An 18,448-nucleotide genomic window follows, 5' to 3' on the forward strand; every position below is an offset into this window, starting at 1 on the left:
ACAACAAGAAAACTGCCTTGTTTGCCAAATTACTGCTGGTCCTCTCACACAGCCGATATTCTGCCGTGTCACAGCAGGAAAAGCCCAAGTGTGGCTAATAAAACAGATAATCATGGCTGCAGTCCATTCAGGTGTTCCCTGGTGTTGTGCTTGCTGGCTCATTGTCAAGGCTTACATGTCAATGGAATAAGGCCATTATAAATGCTGTTAGTTGCACCTGTGCTTCTGTTGCTATAACGTCAAAATGTTTACTGTGGAGAAAAATAGTTTGTTGTGTCAGCTTTGTAGTGTGCAACTCACTACAATTAAAGCCCTGGAAATGGAAAAGTCTATTCTGGGTTGCACTGACTCGTCCACAAAGCCTGAATTACAAGAATTATAAGGAAATACGTCAAAAGTACAGCGAGGTCTGAGACCACTTTCCCATGAATGGGTTGTTTTTGTGTTCTTCTCCTGATCATTCCCAGCGACACAGTGGCACAACAGTGTACTTACTGTAAGCACCATACACACAGAGGTGCCGTGCTCATGTTAGTGTATATATACACACACAAACACACATGTATGTCTGAGCATGGGAAAGTGGTCTCAGACTTTCCCACTGTCTCTTTGTCTGTGTGGATATATATATATATATATATATATATATATATATATATATATATATATATATATATATTCTTTCATTAGTCATACTGCTTATCCTTTTAGGGTCACGGGGGGGGGGGGCAATCACAGCTGGCATTGGGTGAGGGCTGGGTAGGGGTACAAACTGTACAGGTCGCCAGTCTATCAAATGGCTGACATATAGAGGCGAACAACCAGTCACACTCACATTCATGCCTACGGGCAATTCAGAGTATCCAATTAACCTGCACGTCTTTGGACCGTGGGAGGAAGCCGGAGTATCTGGAGGAAACCCACACAGGCAAGAGGAGAACACGCAGCCTCCACACAGAAAGGCCCCAGTCAGCTGGCAGCTTCATGCCCAGAACCTTCTTGCTGTGAGGCGACAGATCTAACCACTATATGAGCTTCTGCCTGCGTGGCAGCAGCTCAGTACACTGCACAAACTGACCAATAATTGTGCACTTTGCCATCCAAAGGGAGGCTGTTTCAGTAATTTGAAGATATTCGGTGCAAAAGAGAAAGTAGCTGGCCGTGAGAACAAGATAAGAATACAGTAATTGTCATGACAAGACAAGTTATTTGATCTTTTTATTAAAATGACAATAATAGCCTGACTAATGGGGTAAGCATGGCTTCCCCTGGCTTACGGGAGAAAACCGCACTTGTAGGCGCTAAACTTAACCAAAATACGCCTGTCATATTAAGCTTTTCTAATACAGAGAAGTCTGCAGATTCAGCTCTGATTCCCTCCTAGCTTTAGCTCAGTTCGAGCTATTTGAATTAATGCACATATATTTCAGACATTAAGCCTGGAGTGTCGATTTGAATTGGTTAATCGTTCTACCCTTACTTATTAGCTGACAGGAGTGGATTCCAGCAATGTGTCTTTTCTGCTGTTGCACTACATTTCTATTTCCTTTCCTCTGCCCTGCCTGTTGGCTGGAACAAGGCGTGCTAGTGTCTTCTGACTTTTGTCATTAATAAGACATTGTCACCCAGGGGAAAGCTGGAGTTTGGAAAGTTTTTTTTTTTTTTTTTTTTTTTTTGTTCATTGCACAAGGCCCTAGAAGTAAAATGTAGACATCAAGTGTCAGTTTGTCTAAAACAGTGAAAGCAGCATGCCTGTGGTGTTGAGAGATAAACAATATTTCATCATTTGTTTTTATTATATGTTTTATATTTTTTTTTAATAGTTGAAATGACAAATGAAGTCCAAGCTTTAACTTGCACTAATGATTATTTCTTGCTGTACTGACACATTTTTGATCACACTCATCAACCAAAGCTAAGCTGAGATAAATTTCCCCCCAAAAAAATCACATTTTCCTGCATATGCTGTGATCGCATATTTTTTTCTGGATATGACAAATGTGTAATATTTGTGTATAGTGTTGTGCTTATATTTCATCCTAGGTATATTTGCTTTGGTTCGTATTCTGACATACAGTATATTTTCAGTACATGCCTGACAATGACGACCGTGAATATAAATGAGAGAAAAGGACGAGGGGTAGAACTGAGAGCAAGTCGGGGGAGGAGGGAACGACATTATCTATCATTCATCAACGTCATCGGCGTGTCCATGCACAGCAAAACACGAACCTGCATTTGTTTACGGAAGCATAGAGGAGGACAGTATGTCTAATAATCTATCTACCTTTCCAACACTTGAATGAATGAAATCCTTCAAATAGAAAATGCTGCAGTTTTCTGTTCTTTGTTCAGTAACATTGAACTCCCCACTCACTTCTTGATGGAGCATCATATGCTGCATTGGTTTGTCTTCCACTAGCTGAGGTTACTATGCGTATGTTTTTGTTTCCACTGCCCAGCAATCGGTGGAATCAGGCCACTGTGTAGCTAATATCCCGTACTGATGTCTGTAATAGAACTAGATCTGGCTTGTGGGGGCTGCATTTGTACAAAAAGAAGAAGAAATAATCTGTTTACCGCTCTCACCAATCACACCCACACACCTGGCCACCTCTTTGTCCCCGGGTCGCACAGGAGTTTTAGCCACAGGCCTGTCACTCAGGCTGCGCCCACAGCCCTGCGCGGCCTCTCCCCGTCAGTCACACTCAGCTTGTGCGTGCAATGCAGTCTGACGTTGGAGGCAGACAGCCGGTCGATATGGAGCACAATAAACAAATGTACTGCACAAGTGTCTCCACTCTTCAAATGTCACTGATTCTAAATACAAAGTAGCTCCACAGTTGATAGCAGAACTTTGATATTTATTTCCCCGAACAGCCTAAGTTCATACAGACAGAAAAGGGAAAAAAAAAAAAAAAGGGAAAAAAGAGAAGATGATAAGAGAAAAACAAGATTGGAGCTGATTTCTGTTACAATCTGATGAACGATCAGAAGACTATTATTCTCAGTGTTCATGCCCCTTATGCTTTAGAACATGCTGTATCCCTGCCTTTATACAGTAATAGAATATTCTGTCCCATGACTGCCTGTTCTCTCACGGTCAGGTATTTTATACTCTTTGACTCACTGCACTTCACAGACTCTCCTCTGTGGCCATTGTGCTCCGACTAACCAGCTCTTATAAAGGCTCTGGAGATTTCTGCCTGGAGCCCCCTGGTTCCCTGTCATCCATCTGCCACAGCCCACACTCTTCCTCCTCCTCGCACCCTCTTACCAATGGTAATGAGTGGTAGACTTCACAGAGAAATATCTGTCCGTTCCTTTTTTGAAGCTGTGGCTCTGTGATTCTCCGGCATTGATCTTGTCTTGTGTCCTCTGGTGAGCTCCTCGCACCAAATTAGAGCCTTCCTTCATTTTCCCCACTCCCTCCACTCTCTTTTTCTATCCCTCCCCCTGTCTCATTGATGAATCATCCTTGTGCCCCAGTGTTGACATAGCTGCAGTAGGCCTGCTGCGACGCATAATATTGTTACAACATGGCAAACAGTTGTTAAATAGTAATCCATAATTTTAATTTAGCCAACAATGTTGCAGCACCATTGAGCACACTGCCATTGCCCAAGTTTGTAGTCTCTCCATAGCGTAAGCTGCCGGGATTATCTCGTGTCCTTCAAACACTCTCTTATGAATACAAGATCTGGGGCATTGTTTAGAGTTGGCTCCGCATGTGCTTCTGCAGTCAATTAGTGTGGTAAATAAAAGGCCTTGCTCCATTTAGGATGGATCCTATGTCTGACATGAAAGAGACGTCAGTCCCACAGGACTCCGCAGCCTTGGCTCGCATCTCTGGACTCCTTCTGTTCACAACATGAAGGGGCCCTTTTTTTTTTGTTTTTTTTGTACACATTTGGTGAGTTATAGATATGTGGAAGTAAAAATGTCTGTGTCTGTGTTTCATGTGTCGGTTTGGACAGAGGAGTTCAGAGTGACTCCAGTGATTGAGAGTTTAGTTGTTGTTGTTTGCCATGCGCAGGTCTTATCTATTTTTTGTTGACTACTCCCAGACAGCAAAGCTGACATCCACAGAGAGAGGTGTGCGTGTGTGCGCGTGTGTGTGTGCGGGCATGGCAGTGTGTGAGCACTTGCAGTGTCAGTCTCTCACTCTGACCCACAGGGGGCAGACTAATGCCCTTATCAGAAGCTGACATGCTGCCACCACATTTCTCCCTCTTGCCCCGTCGGCCTCTCTCTCTCTCTTCTTCTTTTCTCTCCTCCTCTGCTTTCTTTCTGTCTCTTTCTCCATCTCTCTCTCTTCCCCACACAGACAGACACAACACATTTGTCCCCATCTCACTGAGCCCCAGAGCTGCGAGGCACGCCATCAGAGTGGAGATAGCAGGGCCAGGGTGCCGAATGAAGCAGTAGGGTTTAAGACTGGTCGCGGTTATTAGCATGTTGAACAGCCAGGGAGTTTTAAAAAGAAGAGACACAGCCAGGGGTAAATATTGCTTCACATGGCACATTGCTGCTCAGCCACCAAACTCCAGCCAGGCTTCGCGTCGTACAGTATCTGTCAGTATGTGTCTTGGCTGGCGGTTGACGTTTACGCGGCTCAGGTGAAGGAATATCTTCACACACTGAGCGCCGGTCTCATTTACAGAGATGGCGGAAAACATTGGCAGTGTGCAAAGGAGCGTTTCCCAGTTTGTTTCATCAGTGTGAATCAAGCATTGGATGTTGTCAGCAAGCCTATACTCAAACCATTAACTCAGCAAACACCTGCCCCCTGCTTCTACTCCAGCAGTGGAGTCATACGACTGGTAGTGTCCTTTAACTGCACAGCTTTAATCACTGCAGCTTGCCTTTCACATTTCCCGAATCTGCCACTTCCCAAACTGTATTTGCTGGCTGCAGCAGTGAAGTTATAAGATCTCCTAGGGCTGTGTAGCCTCTATGCCAGCTGCTTTGTGTTATAACTTTGGAATGAATATGCCATTGTTATTCTACCTCTGGCTCCCATAGCATTTAGGGCAGAGTGATTGTTGCGTCTCACAAAATAGAGAAAGGGAGAGGGAGAGAGGATTAAATTGATAGAGAAAAAAGAGGGAGCTCAGAACCGAAAGAGCCGGAGAGTGAGGGAGAAATTGTGTGCAACAGAGAACAAAAATAATATGAAATTAATAGAGAAAAATGGGGAATGGAGGGAAAGAGAGAACAAGAGAGTGAATGAAATGGATAAAGAGAGAGAGAGAACTCAGTGTTTTGCGTCTAAATCCTGCAGCATGCAGCAGCAGTCCTACACCTCATCTGCATATTAAACTGGCCCTGTGGCTGCCTTCCCTCTCAGAGGGTCAACTATCATTGTTTCTGTTGGTTTAAACAGAGCACTGCTTCGCAAAACAAGGGCATCAGATAAGTCATACTGTGTTTTTATCTCCAAGATTCGGTTTATGCGTGAGCGTGTGCATATGTGTGCGCAATTTTTAACAGCCTGCTCCTGTGTTTCATTCCACATTGACCAAGCTTTTGTCTTTGCCCCTGGACATTCCTGCATTAATGATACACACATGAATTAATCACACAGCAAGGCAAACAGCAGCATACTCTATGATAATGCAAAACAGAGAGACGCCATTGGGTCATGCTATTTCTACCACAGCTTGTTTTCTCACTGCAGCATCCATGATAATTAGAAGATCGGCAATGGGTTGTGCAACAGACATGCATCACTGAGCAGCCACAATATGAGGCTCTGCCAGAGTCTCCTTTCTCCAAACACTAATGCTAATAATAAAGCTGCCAGCGGCAAATCCGGAGGGCCAGGCAACAGAGCATCAAGCAGAGCACGCTGCGCACAGGTACATGGAGGACTTGTCCAGCCGCTGAGCAATTTTTTACATGATTGGAGACAGAATTGCAGAGATACAGCCCATGTCCTGTTTGTGTGTTTACTGCTGACTTTGTGACAGTCTGCAGTATGTGCACGTCCCTGACGGAGCTGCAGGAGTCTTAAAACTATTCATTCACTGCTACGAAGCTGTGATAAATCCAATCAAATGTAAAGCGTGTGACACATTAGGAAGTCAGTTTTGGTAAATAATGTCTGCCCTCGCACTTTAAGAAAGAAAATTCCCAGCTGACCGTTGGTCTTGAACATATGACATCTCCTGTGCAGGACAAATGGTACAGTACTGTATAACAGTCATACTACAGGAATGTCACAAAACTCTTGATTAAAATAAAACAGGAAAAATTTGAGTGACCCAAATGTTAATTATGTTATCTTTTCCTTTTTAAGATGGAATTAGGATTTTATCAAGAAACACTGTGAAATGTGTGAGATGTGTTAGCATCTTTATACTGATAGGCCAGAATTTGCTCTTTCATCTAGCTGAAGTCAACTTCAAGGCCAAACACTGTGCAGTTTGAAAACTGTTGAATAAAGCAACAAGTTCACATCCACAAAAGACAAAATAGATTGTCACCACATATCTGCAGCTAAAAGTTTACAAGGGAGGGCGTTAAATAAAAAGCAACACATAATCCTCTGATGTTACAGACTACAGTGGAATGTAAACATTATGAATTATCTAACCTGCCAACGCTGTGCTTTCTCACATTTGCTGCCATGCTTGAGACGTTTCACTCCAGAATCAGTTGTGTTGCAGAATAGAGTTACATAACTCTTTCAAATTCAGACATGCACGATATCAACTCCCTCCATTCCTCTCTGTTGTAAAAACTGTTGCATCTTAACTTCTGTATATTTGGGGTCAAAGTTCAATTTAGATGAATGTTAATTGCAGAACCTGGTTGAAAATCCAGGCAGTGAACATCAGTGGAAAAATAATGTTGCTGTGTGCAGTGTCGGAACCTAAGCTTTTGGCGTGAAAGCCCTGTAAGATGTGGCTTGTAACAAGGTCACACTGCTTCTGTATAATCATTATTTCACTACCACAGGAGTCAGCCTGTCGGGAAATGTAGACATAGGTCATTTAAGCATTTGAACAAATGTTTTTTTCTGGTAAAGACAGTCTGGAATGTGATGAGACAGCTCCCTCCAGACAGAATGAGGACTCAGCTGTCAAACACCAAAAAATGGTTTCAACAAAACTCCAAATAGTTGCTGATTTTACAGAAAACTGATCAAACTACTGTCTCAACCTACAGACACAGTAGAACAAATACACAAGTGTGTGATAGCCCGAAATGTGATCTAAGATTTGGCCTGATGGTGCCACTGGGAAGACTGTTACTTTGAAACTGGTCTGAAATTCTGACATTGCAATATTTCTACCTGTTGCATGTGGTTATGATAAGATCAAGTAGAAGAATCACAGTTGGTTTTTTTTTGCAATTTTGCATCAGATGCATTTTTTGACATTGAACAGAATCTGTTTAGTTTTTAGATTTTTCCCAAAACAGGGATCCATCTCAGTAAGTAGGTATTCTGCCTTCTAATCACCATGGCTCAGAGGAGGAGCCATAGATATTCTGGGAGGAAATAGTCAACCCACTGCCAAGATTTCCTAAGGACCAAAGAAAATATAGCCAATGGGCTTAGTAGAGGCAAATTTATGCCGACTTAAAACAAGGCTCTACCTGTAAAATGCCTGCTATTCAAGTAATGTATTAGGTAGAACACTATACAGACTGACAGCTACCTTGTTTGTAGTCGGAGTGTGTAGGGTAGCTTCAGAGAGATTACTGAAGCTCGCTGTGTGTGTAATGAAGTCCTGAGTCAATAAGAGATGCAGGCTCAAGGCCAAAGGCTGAGCCTGTGCATCAAAGGTGCTACGTTTGTGGGAGTTCGTGTGTTTGTGCATGCTTGTTGTTGATTGACAGCCTCTGGGTCCCTGGACCTACTCTCCCTCTCCCAGTGAATTGAGTTAGTTATGGGTGTCTTGTTAAAAGTATGTCAGGCTGTCAGCGTCAGCGTGATCATGGGAAATGTGACACACGTGTCCCTTTAACTGGTTGAGATGGCCGCTGCTGGCAGCTGGCCTGTCAACCTCCACTGGGAGCCTGGCAAGGTGACAGGAGGAGTGGAGCTACGCCACTGTGGAGGAATAAATTGCATTTTCTCGAGGTGAATGCCCAGTACACACACACACACATGCACATACAGATGGAAGCATTTGTCTCGGTCAGGGGGAGTGGATGGGGTTCTGATGAGGGGAGAGATAGTGAACTTGTGCCCATGCAGGTCGTTTCTACCTTGATTCTTTAAGCACACTGACAAAAAGATGAATAAGACGAGTGATGGTGGCAGGCACAGTTTGGCTTGGCAGTCCAATTGAACCTGCCTGCGTGAGAGTGGGGAAGGGGAGGGATGGGTCAGCTGTTGTTATGGGGATGGGAAAACAGAGCCAGTAAATGTTTGCACCTGGGTACCATTATCACCTGCAGCTCTCCAGCAAGCCAATGGCCAGAGCTCCATCCCAAGAAGCACTCACACTGTTCTTTTGGAAAATGTGGAAGCAAGCATCTGAAATGGTTGCAAAGCCAGCGATCTGTGATACAGACTGTACTGGAGATGCCTCTGGCTCCGTTGCTGTGATGTCTTTGTATGTGGGGAAACTTTGTTTGGGTGGAAGCTGTGCATACAGATTTGGAATCCATAGTAGTTTAGTGCCTCTTTTCCACTTTTTCAGTCGTTAAAAACATTTGTTTCCTCCCATCTGATCCCATTTCCTCTTTCTGCCACTGCACAGCCTTACCGACTGGTGATTGCGATGGCGTGTTTGGTAAAAAGAGCCTCTATTGATAGACCTCCTTGTGTTTGTTTGACGTTCTAAACAGTGCAACATAATCTGCAGACGCTTTGCACTGATCCAAACCCCTCAGCCTTTCATGGAGTTTTCTAGTCCAAAGCATTTCAATTGCTTTTATAATTGAGTTTGTCTGCTGCCTGTGTGATTGCTTTGGATCTCTCTTTTGCTATCAAACAAGGCAATTACTGCCAAGTCGCATATTCTCAAAAAAAAAAAAAAAAATGATTTGCACAAAAATTAGCATGCAACTATTGCAAAATCTCCTTCCAGTTCTCTGCATTCTCGTAATGTCTCGCTTCACCGTACATGTGTAGTCGGCAACTACCAGCTCAAAAAAAAAAAAACAGGCAGCTATCAATAATTAATTAATACGGGTTAATATGTTAACAAACTTATAGTGCTTGATAATTAGATGAGCCACAGTGTCTGATTCAGACTTAATTACTAAGCCACTGTCTGTTCTGTGGGGCTTTAATGAATAATTAATTACAAGAAGCATGAATTATTTCTGCTTACCAAAGATCTACCAGAAATACACGCCCGTCCTCGTTTATGGTGCTATCTCCTATTGATTGATGATAAGTGTTTGATTGGGGAAAATAAAGACCACTGGAAATCCCGTGTACCACTACTACTACAGCACTGCACTTCATAGATGTGTGTGTCATAGGTCACGGAGCAGTATGTGATGTAGAATGTATAGAGTGAACACATCTGAACACACGGGTACTCACACTCGAGCAACGTGCGCACACACAAAAATTAGTATGGTGCATAGTGCCGTTTCACAGGGCAGAGATTGAGTGAACAGGTTTAATTTCCCCCCTCAGTGTCTTCGCAAAAGTTGTGTGTGCGTGTTGGTGTGCGTGGGTGGGAGTGTGAATTTCTCATCTGCAGACACTCTGATTTATCCTCTCTATATTTGCATACGCGCACAATGTGATTAACTGCCATGCCTTATCTTTTCGCCTAGCTACTTCACCACACGCATGCATGCACACACACACACTTGCATGCGGGTTTGCACACATTGGCATAATGCGCATACGTTCACATGTTTTCACACGTTCAGATACAAACAGCATTGTGCGTTCTCAAGGAGAAATGATGAAAGGGAACAGTAAACCACACAGCCAGCTAAAGACTCCTTCAAACAGTGTGTGTTGTTCAGTTTCACTTACAGTTGGACTGTAGCAGTTAGTGAACCCTCCAGGCTTTTTGCCCAGCTAATATGGTTGACTTTATTTATGGCCAGGGTCCCTCACAGGGGCCAGTTGTGCAGGTGAAGCTGTCTATTTGTCTACATTCACTTGTCAGTCACACACAGTTACTCTGTACAGAAACACCATAGGCCATAATCAGCTACAGCTAGCATCATTTAGATGTTGTAATAATATGTCAGTCCATATCATTAACACCCACTGAGCCTGGGGATATGGGAGGGCAGATTGAATGACTTCTTCCTCAGGCTGCTGGCAATCTCTGTGTTTGTGCGCACGTGTGTGTGTGTGTGCGCGCGCGTACATGCGTGCATATGTGCGCATGTTTGTGCGCACGTGTGTGTGCACGTGTGTGTGTGTGCCCGACTCACCCCTGTGTGCACGTGCTGCGGTTGTGTGGGTGTAAAAGTTTTCAGGTATAAATGGAACTTCCATACATGCACACATTATGCTCCATCCTCCATACGCAGATCCTTTAAATAGGTCTCCTCTGCAGAGCGTGTGCTTATTTTGCACTTGAGTGGCCGTTCCACCAGCTGACAGCCAATGATGTGTTTGTTTTCTGTACGATTTTACACTTCTTCTGCTTTTCATCCATAGAGACGGCTCTTTCAGCAACTCTGCTGTCAACATTTGAAGGGTGAAAGTACTGTAGACGGTAAACCAGTAGGCTGACTTCCTGCATTCTTGAGGGCTCAGGTGTTAGCAGTCAGTTTGCACTTCGCAAATGCACCACATCCTGATGTTAGTGTATCCCAACAGGGCTGTCTGCTCTTGCTGCTAAATAAGATACACAAGCCACAACTTATCTTATAATTAGTCTTTCTCACTTCATCTAATTTCTCACCTTACACCTTTCCTCACCTCTCCCTTGCTCTCTGCGTGGAAAATCCCTGGTGGCTCCTTCTCTTCAAATAGCTGTAATCAACACTGATGCTCTCTAAGACCCCTCTCCAAGGCAAGGCAATCAGATTGGATTGTGTTACGATGCTACAGGGGGCCGTTATAACTGATATTCTTTTGACAAGGACAGAGAACAAAGAGATTCTTTGATTGAGAGTGATTGGCCTGTAATGGTTAATTGAAGCAATTCTTCATCATGTCCCTTTGTCTCATCACCACCTCTCTCCTCTTTCCCACCTCTTTTGGCACCGTCTCTCTCTATCTCTTTGGATGCGTTTGTCCCTAAATCTGAGCTTAATGTGAATAGCATCACTGTATCATCCTCTCCTTCAGTCCTCTCCTCTCCCCTTCCCTTGTTTTTCCAAGGTCAGTGTAACTCAGTCTAATTCACTTTTCTTTGATGGTAAAAATCCAGTCCCAACTTTAGCCAAATGTCTGTCTCCCTCTGGAGTTAAGATTTATCGCCATTATTTTTCCCCTGGTAAGTCTGCCAACTTCTAAACATGACTATCAGAGTGCCAAGTCCACCCAGGGAGAAACGGTAAATCTTTTGATGTCTTGTGAGTATCCATTGGTTGTATGGAGGGGCCGTAGCATGCCACTGTTACACCAGCACACAGTGCGGCAGGAAATCCAGCCCCTGATGAGGAGAATTTGGACTAATTTGCTTCCTTTTCAATAAACAAGGCAGAAATACTCTTAAACAACACATAAACTGTTGTGAATCGTTTTGCCAATGCCGAGGAATAATAGCAATCGTTCTACACTGTTGCGATGTTGTGAGGATAAGTTGTCAGTCGAGTCCTGTATTTATTGTTGATGATGGATTGGCAGCTACTTCGAAGCTGCTTGTGTGGAATATAAGACATGCAGATCCTGAGCACGCAAAACCACAAAGAAAGAAAGAAAGAAAGATATGAATGGAAGAGAAGCACAGGGGAAGAAAGACGAATATCCAGGGACAGAGGAGCAGGAGGAGGGAGGAGGAGGAGGACAGAATTCAGTATTGAGAGTGAGTCCTGGCTGCCTCGTTATGTCCTCGTGCAGGATTTATGAGCTCTAAGATCAGGGACAGGTTTAGGGTGCTAGGAGGAGGAATGGATGGGAAAGTGAAAGGAAAGTAGGAAGGTTCCGAGGATGGCGTTACAGCAGGGAGAATGCGCTGAATTTCAGACCTAAGTGGGCTCAGACTGCTGCTGTGGGTTGAGACGTCCCTCCTGCATAATGCCAGGTGACAGGAGGAGAAATGGCAAGGCCGAGAGGAACACAAGAAAGAATAAAAAATAGGCTGAACAGAAGGAGACGGAGCCCAGACATTACTGAAGGGTCAAAGGCCACTGATTTGATTAGCACTTGCAAGAGAGAGGGAGTGCAGCAACAAAAAGAAAGCAAAGGACAACAAGAACAAAAAAAAAAAAAGGAGAGGGGAAGAGTGAGCAAAAAAGAGAGCTGGAGAAGATCAAGTTAGGGAGGATGGAGAGCGAAGGTAAGCTAGAGGAGGGGAGGAAAGGTGTTGGTGAGGTGTGTGTGTGCGTATGTGTGGGGGGGGTCTGTGTGGGTGGTGTAATCTGTCTGTGTCAGAGGGATGATGAAGGGGCCAGGAGGGAGAGAGCTCTGCAGTTCACCTTCTGGCCTCTGGAGGAAACACACTGACCCTGGCCCTCCCCCTGCCCACCTCTCCTCTCCACCTGCACGATTTATGACTCTCAGGGTTGATCCAGGGTTGCTCGCTTTGAGGACATTTGTGAATCTAGTTGTGGTGTGTGGCGGTGGGCCGTGTTTGCATGTTTGTCTGTGTGTGTGTGTGTGCGTGCGTGCGCACAGGTTGAATGAAATCACCTGTAAAGAAAGCCATTGTATGTCAAGGAGGATGTGATCTTAGTGCTGCCTAGGGAAAAGAGCAGTAGTGATTTCTATCCTGGGCTCAGAGCGTGAGCACAGACACATCCCCACATAATCCAGTATGACAGGAGTATGAAAGGAGAAATATGGACAGGGTGAGGAAAAAAAAATCAAGGGAAATGGGACAAGATGACTGAATGAGGGAGGAGTAGTTGGAGCTGTGTCTTGTCCATTTTTATTATGATGTGCTGGCACCTCTGCATGGTCAGATCACTCTTTGAATCTTTTTCAGAAGGTTCCTTCTTCCTCTAATGTGGGTAGTGCTGGGAAAGCAGCCAGACCTGCTATATCTAGAATTAAAATTCAGTCAGTGGACAGAACTTTAATGAACAACAATCTTGATAGTCAGTGTAATTTAGTATGGAAAAATATGAAATACTCACTGGTTCCAGCTTCCCCTCTGCTCTCCTCTGTCTCATATTGTGAATTATGAATTATATCTTTCGTTTATTGACTGTTGGTCGAACAAAACAAGCAATTTGAAGCTGTTACCTTGTGCTCAGGGATATTGCGATGGGCATTTTTCGCTTCTTTCTGTCATTTAAAATTTTTTAGGTTTTTTTTTTGCTTTCATTCATCTTATTATTATCTTTATCTTTAATATCTTGGTTCACTCTCGCCACTTTAATCAATCTGCTCTCCAGCTGCAGCAGGCAGCTGTTTTCAGCACAAAAGCTCTAATAAACCAAATGCACGCTACCTCGAGAGAAGCAAAGGGCAGCCAAACAAATTAAGCATCTAGTTAGTGAACATAGTAAAGCAGTTAACAGCTAAAGAGCCATATTGTATTTCCCTCCGGAGTTGGTGGAGAGCAAAGCATATTGGGCGTATCTTTCCAGATCTTTGACAGTATTGTATTGCACCATTTAGTTTTGTGATTGATTGTTGTGTAGTTAGATATAAGTGGGCTTTGTCTCCATTAAATCCTTTGAGGCATGCTTGAGCTAAACTTGCCATGACTCGGTGATAAGCCATAAATAAAATGTATTTTAAATGGCGCAATCATGAGCCACATGTATTGGAGATGGCAGGTAGGAATACTGAAATATGGCTTATTTTCGCTGATGCTAAGTGAAAGCAATCAAGGAGAATTGGCAGCATGCGGTATGAGAGGTGAGGGTTGAGTCGTGGAATATTATTGCTGAGGAGTTGAGTCAAAGGGCTATTCTCTGTATGGAGATGAGACGGGGATGAAGGTCGCTCCTCATCCATAACAGATGATTCATAGTCTGCCCTGACCTTTAGAACCTGGACTTACCTCTCTCCCTGTCCCTCTGCTCACTGTCTGTTGCAGACCTCCCCACTGCAAGGAGAGTTCAAGTATGTATGCTGTTCATTGCAAAAGCGCGTGTTCACATGTGCTGCGCAAATACAGGCAAGCGTCTGCACAAATGCACATCGGTGGGAGCACATTTATAATGCACATTTACACAAGCTTCAAATGTCAAAAGTTCACTGCAGCACCCTGCTCACATCTAATGTGACAAATAACTTCTTCCTCCAGTTGCATTGTTCTAATCCCTTTAGTGGGCTCTGGAATGGAAATATAATTACATTTCTGTGGTGCAGTGCCTTTGATAAGACAGCCGCTTGCTGAGCTGAATGTCTAACCGAGTTGGATGCCTCTCCGAAGTCCTCTCCTCTCTCCACTTCTACTTCTCTCCCTTACTCACTCCTCCCCACCTCTTCTCTTCTCTCCTCTCTCTCATACTCTCTTTCGCGATTTTTTTTTCTCCTTTTCCCTTTTTGTTCTCTCATCCCCTCTCGCTCCCTCTGTCATCTCCAAAAGCTCATTCTGCCTCTCTCTCTCACCCGCCCAGGTATTGCAGTGGATAAAAGAGGTGTTGTCTACTTCGTTGATGGCACCACCATTCAGAAGATTAATGAGAGGGGTTTGCTTTCCACTGTGATTGGCTCAAACGGACTGATGTCGACGCAGCCACTAAGCTGTGATGCACGCATGGACATCAGCCAGGTAAGAATGCAGTCGGGTTTAAACGACTGGTAGAAAGCTAGAGCCACGTGATTGACTCTAAAATTGGCTTCATCCTCTACATTTAAGTGTTGTTTAAATTATTTCTCCAGCATATGTTTTGTGTTGACTAATTAGACTAATTAGATCAAAAAGGTCTACAGTCAGTGATTGTTGTGTCAATCTAAATTGCCTGACCTCCTCTATAGAAACTCTTAATGACTTCTTAAAGGTTTTGTGTGTGTGTGTGTGTGTGTGTGTGTGTGTGTATGTGTGTGTGTGTGTGTGTGTGTGTGTGTGTGTGTGTGTGTGTGTGTGTGTGGTGTGTGTGTGTGTGTGTGTGTGTGTGTGTGTGTGTGTGTGTGTGTGTGAGAGAGAGAGTGCGCAGTAAGACCAAAGACAGCCACTGTACAAATTTGATCAGCCAGCCTTCAGATCATGCTGCTGACTTATCAGGCCTATTAGAGCAGAGGGTGAATTATGGATGAACCGTTGGCTCTATAGAGGCATCTCTGCCCACACATAGGGATGCAAGCGCCTGTGTATGTGCGTGTGCGTGTATGTTAATATGCATGTACAGCCCAGGTGAACTCCCAGTGGTGCTTTTATATGTCTGTAAAGGGACCCATGATACCCAACAGTCCTCTTTGTAAATCATCGGCCTCTGCAGCACGTCCGATCCTGTTCAGCCGCATTCATCTTCCGTCCGTTTGTTCTTATAAGCGGCTTTGACATCAGTCTGGCGTCCTAGTGATGGACACTGATGATTAATGGCTAGACGAAAATCACTGTAGGAATTTATGCTAAATTGTTGGCTGAGTGTTTGTTGAGTTAATCTGGATTCTTCTCACTTTTTGTGAAATAAAGTACAGAGTACAAAGTACTGCAGATCTTGTGCACATTTTTCTATATGTATGCACTTTTTTTTTTTTGTTCTCCAAATCAAACATTTAGGGATAAAGTCGTTTCTGGACGTAAGTGTGTAATTTGTAACTTCAACTTTTGTGATGCTCTGGACTGGAGCCACGTACCACTGATGATACTTGACATTTTTTGTTTCATTTTCTCAATTTTTTCAACAAGCCAAGATACAATAATGTTGGCTGTCAACAATTTTGGTCATCTATCCTTTTACTACATTCAATATTTCAGAGGATCCATTGTGCTGTTAATTTCCTCCTGCGTGCGGAGCAGCTAGCTAGTGTTAGCCGTCTCCCATTCAAGGAACCAAATGTGCCAATGGCAAACGACCAGACCGGAACCACAGCCCTCCGCACATTACCCTATGATCCGAAACACGACACAGAGTTACAGACATATGGAGTCATGAAGTAACATACACAGTGCTCGATTCACAGATGGTGCTCATCAACAGCCAAAAACATCGGTGTGTTAATGAACTGTCTGTGTAGGCACTGGAATTAAAGTGATATTCTGAACTATTTTTGGTTCCCACCAGTGATTAAACTAAATATAATTCACTCAAGTCTTATACTTAAGACTATGATGCCAGGGATCGGCACACCCAAGCCCCTCAACCTTGCTTGCATTGCACCCAACCCTGATTCTTATCCCTGCGGGTGGTGGGCCCACAGGGTGAGATAGGATATGGTGCTCCAACATTCGAAGGGAGCTCGGAGCCACTGCTCCTTTGCATCGAAATGAGCCAGTAGAGGTGGTTCGGGCAGTGATTAGGAAATTAGGATGCCTCCTAGGCGCCTTCTATTGGAGGACTTCTGGGCATGTCCAACTGGTAGGAGACCTCGGGGCAGACTTAGAACACGCTGGAGAGATTACATATGTCAAGTCAAGTCAAGTCAAACTTTATTACCCCACCAGGGGACATTTGATTGCAGCCAGGCGTTTAAAAAGAAGACAAATTCAGTCATAAAATACACATAAAACATGGCCTGGGAACGCCTCAGGATCCCCCAGGAGGAGCTGGAAATGTTGCTGGTGGGAGGGAAGCCTGGGCCGCCACCGCAACCTGACCCAGGATAAGTGGTAGAAAATGGATAGAAGGATGGATGGTGTGCTTAAGTACTATTTTGAGGTACTTGTACTTGCCATAATCATTTCCATGATGTGATACTTTATACTTCTACTCCACTACATTTACAGAATATAGAATATATATCCATTCCCTGGTGAAAATTTATTTTAATTCCAGTTTGACTTTAAATTCAGCAGGGCAGCTCAATTTAACTTGTAAAAGTGATCGCTTGGCATCACTGCAAAGTTCAGTATCATAAGCAGGGGAGATTTGATGCGTGTCCTCTTTGTATAAGGACAGGGTGAGTCCTGCTTGATGAATCTCTTTACCTCTTCGAACGGGATTTCAGAGTGAACCCCCTTCTCTCTCATTTGACAGAGCCTGTAATTGGACATGTCAGTGGCAATTTAACATGATCCATTTATTTACCAATCCATCCTCAGAGTCATCAATCACCTCACTGATCCCTGAGACGCACCGCCTCGGTTTCATAGCACATGCAGCTCACAGTTTGAGTGTTTGTGTGTGTGAGAGATAGACAATGATGTGGGTGGCCGTGTGCTAGTGTAGGTTTGTCTGCCTTTGACCCCCGCAGTGTTTCCGGGCAGGTTGTGCTATTTGAGCAGGCGGCGATCACGGTTATTGGCTGACATTTGGAACAGTGCCGAGGCGAGCCAGTGTGAGTCTTGAATAAACACGGGGAAGGCTCCCTGCCCGCTACTGACCTTTGCATGAGCAGGGAGGGTCAGGAGGCCTAATGCTATGTTATTAAGGAGATATTATTTGTATCAGCTGTAACTGACTCATGTGGGCGATCGCCACCAAGGCTTTCATGTTTTTTTGTTCTCATTTCAGTTACTGAATGTGTGTCTGTGTGTGTCTGTGTGTGTGTGTGTTATGCCACAGGTACGGCTAGAGTGGCCAACAGACCTGGCCATAAACCCACTGGACAACTCCCTCTACATCCTGGACAACAACATTGTCCTACAGGTAGAGAAACACAGTGAATAAATTCTAAACCTGTTTCCTATTCAAGCTTATGCTTTTGTGAGAGACTCTGCCACTATATGTAACAGAGGAAGAAAGAGTAATAAAATATTTCTTGCAAATTGCAGTGCTGTCACTATAGGTGCATTCAGAGTGAGTGTGGCTGCTAACATAAAAGAGAGGAAAAGAGCACCTTGTTAAAAAAAAAATAACATGCTGTGTCACTCAGGGTTTCCTTATGACCCAAAAACTTGTTCTACAAAATTAATGAACAACCTGTTTTAGTGTATCTAGAGAAAAATAATGAGTCATAGGACGAGGCCGACTTATGTCTCTTGAAGTTTGATACACTGGATCAACAAAGCTTTATTGTCAGTGGCTGATTCTTTTTTACCAAAAACAAATACAGAAGCTGCAGCTGTTGTAACTGTTTACATTCTGTCTCTCTTTTACATAGCTAACACATGATAGTGTATTTCTCTAGGTGTCAGAAGGTCTTCAGGTGCGTATTGTTGCGGGACGTCCCATCCATTGCCAGGTTCCGGGTATTGACCACCATCTGGTGAGCCGGGCAGCAGTGCGCGCCACACTGGAGGCTGCCAAGGCCATCGCCCTGTCCCACCTGGGCACACTGTTCATCGCAGAGACTGATGAGCGGCGCATCAACCGCATCCAGCAGGTCACTAAAAATACA

The 18,448-nt window shown here is 44.1% G+C and overlaps 1 protein-coding gene across 3 annotated transcripts in view; it reads left to right on the top strand.

Moving 5' to 3' along the window:
• The window catches only part of tenm1 (teneurin transmembrane protein 1), a 165,843-nt gene that overhangs the window by 126,669 nt on the left and 20,726 nt on the right, over positions 1-18,448 (top strand). For all 3 annotated transcript variants that reach the window (XM_056383289.1, XM_056383290.1, XM_056383291.1), the window contains 3 exons: positions 14,623-14,777; positions 17,674-17,757; positions 18,239-18,433. In XM_056383289.1, coding sequence (XP_056239264.1) covers positions 14,623-14,777; positions 17,674-17,757; positions 18,239-18,433 — 434 coding nt within the window. The remainder of the gene's footprint in view (positions 1-14,622; positions 14,778-17,673; positions 17,758-18,238; positions 18,434-18,448) is intronic.

This window comes from Seriola aureovittata, chromosome 8 (genome assembly GCF_021018895.1).
Source record: "Seriola aureovittata isolate HTS-2021-v1 ecotype China chromosome 8, ASM2101889v1, whole genome shotgun sequence".
Classification (NCBI taxonomy): Eukaryota; Metazoa; Chordata; class Actinopteri; order Carangiformes; family Carangidae; genus Seriola; species Seriola aureovittata.